Raw genomic sequence first — 5233 nt, forward strand, 5'->3', positions numbered from 1 at the left:
AGGCTTTCACGTGAGAGCTGGAGATTTGAACTTCAGACCTCACCATTCCAAGGCAAGTGCTTTATCTACTGATGCACTCGTAGGCCAGACAATGCTCCTTCTTTTCTCTTTTAGAGGTGCTGCGTTTGGAATCCAGGTCTTGTACATGCTTGGCAAACCCACCACTGCCGACTTGATTCTTTAAGTGCATACTGTCTTCATTTAAAGTGGGTCATAATAAAATTGATAAATACAGGCAGCAGAATGTATCCAGCTACACTGTGACAGTGCCGTGCTGTGTGTCATGGAGAACAGGTGACGTCAAAGTGGGAGCGAGTCATCTCCGGTGGGGAAGTTCTTGTGTGATCTTTGAAGGACTGAAAAAGTTTTGGGATGAAAATAAGTGATCTGTTCCTTTTTTTCCTTTAGCCCCTCAGATGTTAAAATGAATTGTGGGTATTTAAAATGAAGGGACGCTTCCAAGAATCTGTCTCTTCAGAGATTCCACAGAAAGAATTTGTGCTCGGAAAGTATTTCAAAGCCCTAGGGCCTGGGAAAGTGGCTTGGGGATAGAGTCCCTGTCCAGCACGTGCGAGGTGTGGGTTCAGTCACCAGCCTTGTAGAAAAACCAGTAGTGTGAGCTGGGACCATTCACGGATGGTGGCTATTACAAGGCCCATCTCTGGGTGTTTCTTTGTCTTTCCCAGCTTTACCTCGGGTCTAAGATTGGATGTAAAAGGTAATTTTAATTTAGGGTGAAGGAAATTGAGGCCAACCCTGGTTCTTCTCTGCCTTTTTCTCCTTCAAGGGCAAATTGACAAGGAAAAAGTGCTGACCTATGGAGTCAGCTACAGCACCTCATCCTCACTATGTAGCTGAGGCTGGCTTTGAACTATCCATCTTTCTGCCTCAGCCTCCTGAGTGCTGGGACTGGAAGCTTTTGCTACAGTTTTGAGCTAAAGCATAGGAACTGCAAGAAAAAAATTCTCTGTTTCTGTTACATCACAGGTTTCTTGTTTATACCCTTGAAAGGAAAATTATATACAATGGTACCCATAGGTTTATTTTGAGGGTGTTCATTTTGTTCATTCAACAATTTTTGGGTAGGGGCCTAGGACAACATAAATGACTAACACTGGGTCTGCATCATCTGGACTTTAAGGAGAAAGTGGAGGTGTAAGGCCGTTACATCATATTCTGAGGAGTCCTTGAGGGAGAGTTGGAGGTACTCACTTTGTTCTGTGGCAAAAATATAATAACCAAATACTAATTTTACCCTTTGGTATAGCTAATGATGATAGCTAAGCTTTATAGAGACATAGTAAGTCCTTGGAAGAAATCTAAACTTTAAATGAACAGATCTTTCCAATATGCCTATGACGGAGTGTTATTATAACTATTGTTTTTTGTGCCAGGATTAAATTCTGGGCTATACATACTAAGCACATGTGCTACCACTGAGCTACATGCCTGGATGAGCTAGTCTTGGCTAGCATTTTCATTTTTGCAAATGAGCAAATAGATAATGAAGAAATTGAGTCAGAACAGAGAGTTTGTTATCTAGTCTTTGAAAAGAATAAGCCGAGGGGCTGAAGAGGTGGCTCAGCAGTTCAGAGCACTGGCTGCTCTCGGAGAACCTGGGTTTGGTTCCCAGCACCCACATGGTTACTCACAACTGTCCATAACTCCAGTTCCAGGGAATCTTGTGCCTTCTTCTGGCCTCTGGAGGCATCAGACACATATATAGTGCATTTACATACACACAGACAAAGCACTCATATGCATAAAAAATAAAATAAATGCATATTTGAAAAAAGGAATAGACTGAGCTCAGCTTGCTTAGTGTGTATATATATTATATATGTACGTATATATGCTTCTAAACGAGGGCCCTTCTTTTCAGTCAGCTGATTGTTTAGTTTATTTATTTATATACTTGTATTTGGAGATAGCATCTTGCTGTGTTGCCATTCTGGGCTCAAATTCCTGGGATTCCCCTAGCTCAGCTTCTGAAGGAGCTGAGGCAATAATTTGATTGTTATTGTATCTGATTTGCAATTCTTTTTTACAGACTACTGTTCATATGATGTATTATCAGTCTTTATCTCTTCCTCCCTTCGCTTCTACTTTTCTTGACATTAGGAACCTTGTCATATTTGTAACAGATTTCCCATTATGTAAGCATGGAAGCCTGTCCAAGGGAGTTTTGAATTATTTAATAGATTCAAATATTTGGAAATTCAGAGTAAGAAATTCTTTGAAGACATATTTATGCCTTAGTAGCACTTTCGCTAATACTTTGCAAAAATTAAATATTTAATATGTCTGTAGAGTAGCTGGGTAAAATTGTTAATGTTTTTTAATAAGGATAGAGTTTAATGATTCTTAGTGTTCATGCCATTTATAATAAATATGTCATGAGCTCCTGTCTCATTAATTTTGTTAATTTTAAATGCTGTCATTTTTGATTTTTATGGATTTATATTTTTATAGTTTATTGAGTGTGTTTTAATTCACACAAATAGTTGCAGACTGTGCAAAAGGGACAGAAGGACTAGGGTCCCACCGCCCCCTCTCCCATCTGACTCAGATCTGGATCCGTTATCTTGTGCTGTATTCAGTAGTAGACCCTTGGATTTAGAGTTTGTGCATTTAGAATACAGTTACTTCCCCCGCATTCCATTATACTTGGTATGGATTTCTAAAGTTATATCCACACCTTAGGCTATTTGGGCATCAAAATATTTTCATATAGGGGTCCAGAGAGATGGCTCAGTGGTTAAGAGGTTTTAGTGATCTTCCAGAGAATTTGGGTTTGATTCCCAGAAACCACATGGTGGCTCATAACTCCAGTTCTAGGGGATCTGATGTCATCTTTTGGCTTTCTGGAGTAGCTAAGCATACATGTGGTGCATATACACTTATGAAGTCAAAGTATGTCTAGACATAGAAAATAGCATCTAAAGTGAACAAATAAAAATAAACCCAAAAGCAGTTTTATACTATGACAAAACCAAGCTTGTCTGTTAGTTGGGCGCAATGGTGGCTCCCTGTCTTGTGTTTCCAGACTTTGAATGCAGTTGGAATGCATTCTAATGCAGTTGGCTATGACTTGGATTTTGTAGAATGGAAGACCCTTTGCTAGAAGAAAGAGTGAGCCTCAGGTCCCCATGGAGGTTTTGTGTCACGAAGTGAAGTTGCCAATGGTAAGCTGTGCTCACAGGCTGTCTCAAGAAACAGCCAAGATGGGAACTGTTCTTTGACATGCTTTCCAGTGTTCTGACATCCCAGTCATGCTGGGATTTAAAGAGCGATAAGACCTTTTCAGTCCTCATGACTCCAATTCACAATCACCTAGTTATACCCAATCAATCATTATGAAGAGTGCACGATTTTCGATTAGATGGATCCATATTTGAAAATACTTGGGGTTCAGAATTAATATTCTAGTGAATATTTTCATTCTTTCAACCAAAATATCTCTATTTTCTTCATTTTTATTCTAATATCCTTGGCTTTTGTGCTATCGGTGTTTGTGAGAGCAATACCATTGGCTCATACCTGAATATCTATGACAATAGAGCAAGGTTTCAGTTTGCCTTATGTAGAAAATTATGTCTCTATTATTTTAATAGATGTTTAAGAAAAAAACTCATTGAGGTTGAATTAAGGTCAAGCAGGAGGGAGTTATGGCTAAATTTGGATTAGAAGATTTTGCTTCTGCCTCCAGTCTCCTAATATTATTAGCCTTGGCTTTTCTGATTGAATGATTCATTTTACATGCCCCTGTGATCGCCTTAGAGAAAACCAGCGCATATGTCCTTTCTTCCCCATTATGTCAAGAGTAAATCATAGTATTTGTTCTTCTTTTTAAAAAGTATGGAGAGCACAATAGTCATGTGTTGTTGGGATTATGGCACAAGACCTGGAAGTAAGTCTTAGCAGGTCTAAGGGAATGTATCAGTTATAGCTTTACTACGACCTTGTTACTCAAGATGAAATTCTGCATCAGTTGATTTTGTATTTTGAGCATTAGGCTGTAGAAGCAACTGGGTATTTAACTTGATTTGATTTGGTTTGTGTATGAATGCATACATGTGTGGTTGTGCATGAGAGGCCAGTGATTGACATTGGTGTTTTCTTCTATTACTCAGTCAGTTAATTAGTTTTCTGGTAGAACCCAGGGATCTTCTCTTCTCTGCCTTCCCAGAGCACAATTACAGGTGCATGCTACCACATCTGGCTTTTATGCTGAGTGTTAGGGAGCTGAACTCAGGGCCCTCACGCTTGTTGCAGCAAATACTTTACCAAATGAACTGGCTCTCCAGTCCCTGGTCATGGTATTTTAATGAATATCATGATGATCACATTTATATTGCCTACCTGAATTACCATAGTTATACCACACTCACCTGTCATTAAAACGGATCACAAAATAACATTTTTCTCTGTTTCAGAAATCTTGGATTGAAGGGGTATTCTACAAGAGAGAGTGTAACAAATTCATACCCAGCACAAAAGACCCTCACAGGTACAGTTTTAAATTTCATTCTTCCTTCTTAAACGTGGCACTACTTCAAGTGCTATTTGAAGAAATTTACAAATATCACTTATGTAGAGTGTTTAATAATAGCTATGGAGTGAGGGTATTTACTCATTTCAATCTGTTTGTTCCTGTACTCTATAAAAGCCCGTTTTGAAGATTGAAGAAAATCTACTAAGAGAAGGAACTGTCAGCTACATATGACGACAGCCCCAGTGCCTGCCACCAATATGTTCCTGTTAAAATGTCCATCTAAAGACATCGTTAACTCAAAGAGGAAAAAATTACATATAATAATATCACTTACTTGTCGCCTTGTGGTGGATTCCGGTCCATGTGCCACTGCAGTTCCCCTTGGAGGCAGGACAGACGTCATAGGGATATAAGGCTATATACCCACCAAGTGAGGGCAGATAATTTTTACTATCTCCATAGTGAATACTCAAAATGTTGTGGCTATTCTTTATTCCACCTAAAGTATCCCAACTAGATGGTGACTGTAGAGGACACGTCAGGGACATTGCAGAGATCCAAAGGGGTCAGGAGACTTAGTTGCGGTTTCCTGCTGAGGCTTTGTGTTTAGGCCGATTCTAGGCAGCAGGGTCGAGTTCGAGAACTCCACGCTCTGGTCAACCCTATGGAAACTGCTCAGAGAACAAAGTCCAGCAAGGCAGCTGGTAAGAAGCAGGGGAAAAAAGGTCTACGGAAAAT

The 5233-nt window shown here is 39.6% G+C and overlaps 1 protein-coding gene across 1 annotated transcript in view; it reads left to right on the plus strand.

Moving 5' to 3' along the window:
• The first annotated feature begins 3149 nt into the window (after positions 1–3149).
• Trpm6 (transient receptor potential cation channel subfamily M member 6) overlaps positions 3150–5233 on the plus strand; it is a 114763-nt gene continuing 112679 nt past the window's right edge. The window contains exons 1-2 of the mRNA XM_075975251.1: positions 3150–3185; positions 4437–4510. Coding sequence (XP_075831366.1) covers positions 3150–3185; positions 4437–4510 — 110 coding nt within the window. The remainder of the gene's footprint in view (positions 3186–4436; positions 4511–5233) is intronic.

Source organism: Microtus pennsylvanicus, chromosome 5 (genome assembly GCF_037038515.1).
Source record: "Microtus pennsylvanicus isolate mMicPen1 chromosome 5, mMicPen1.hap1, whole genome shotgun sequence".
Taxonomy (NCBI): Eukaryota; Metazoa; Chordata; class Mammalia; order Rodentia; family Cricetidae; genus Microtus; species Microtus pennsylvanicus.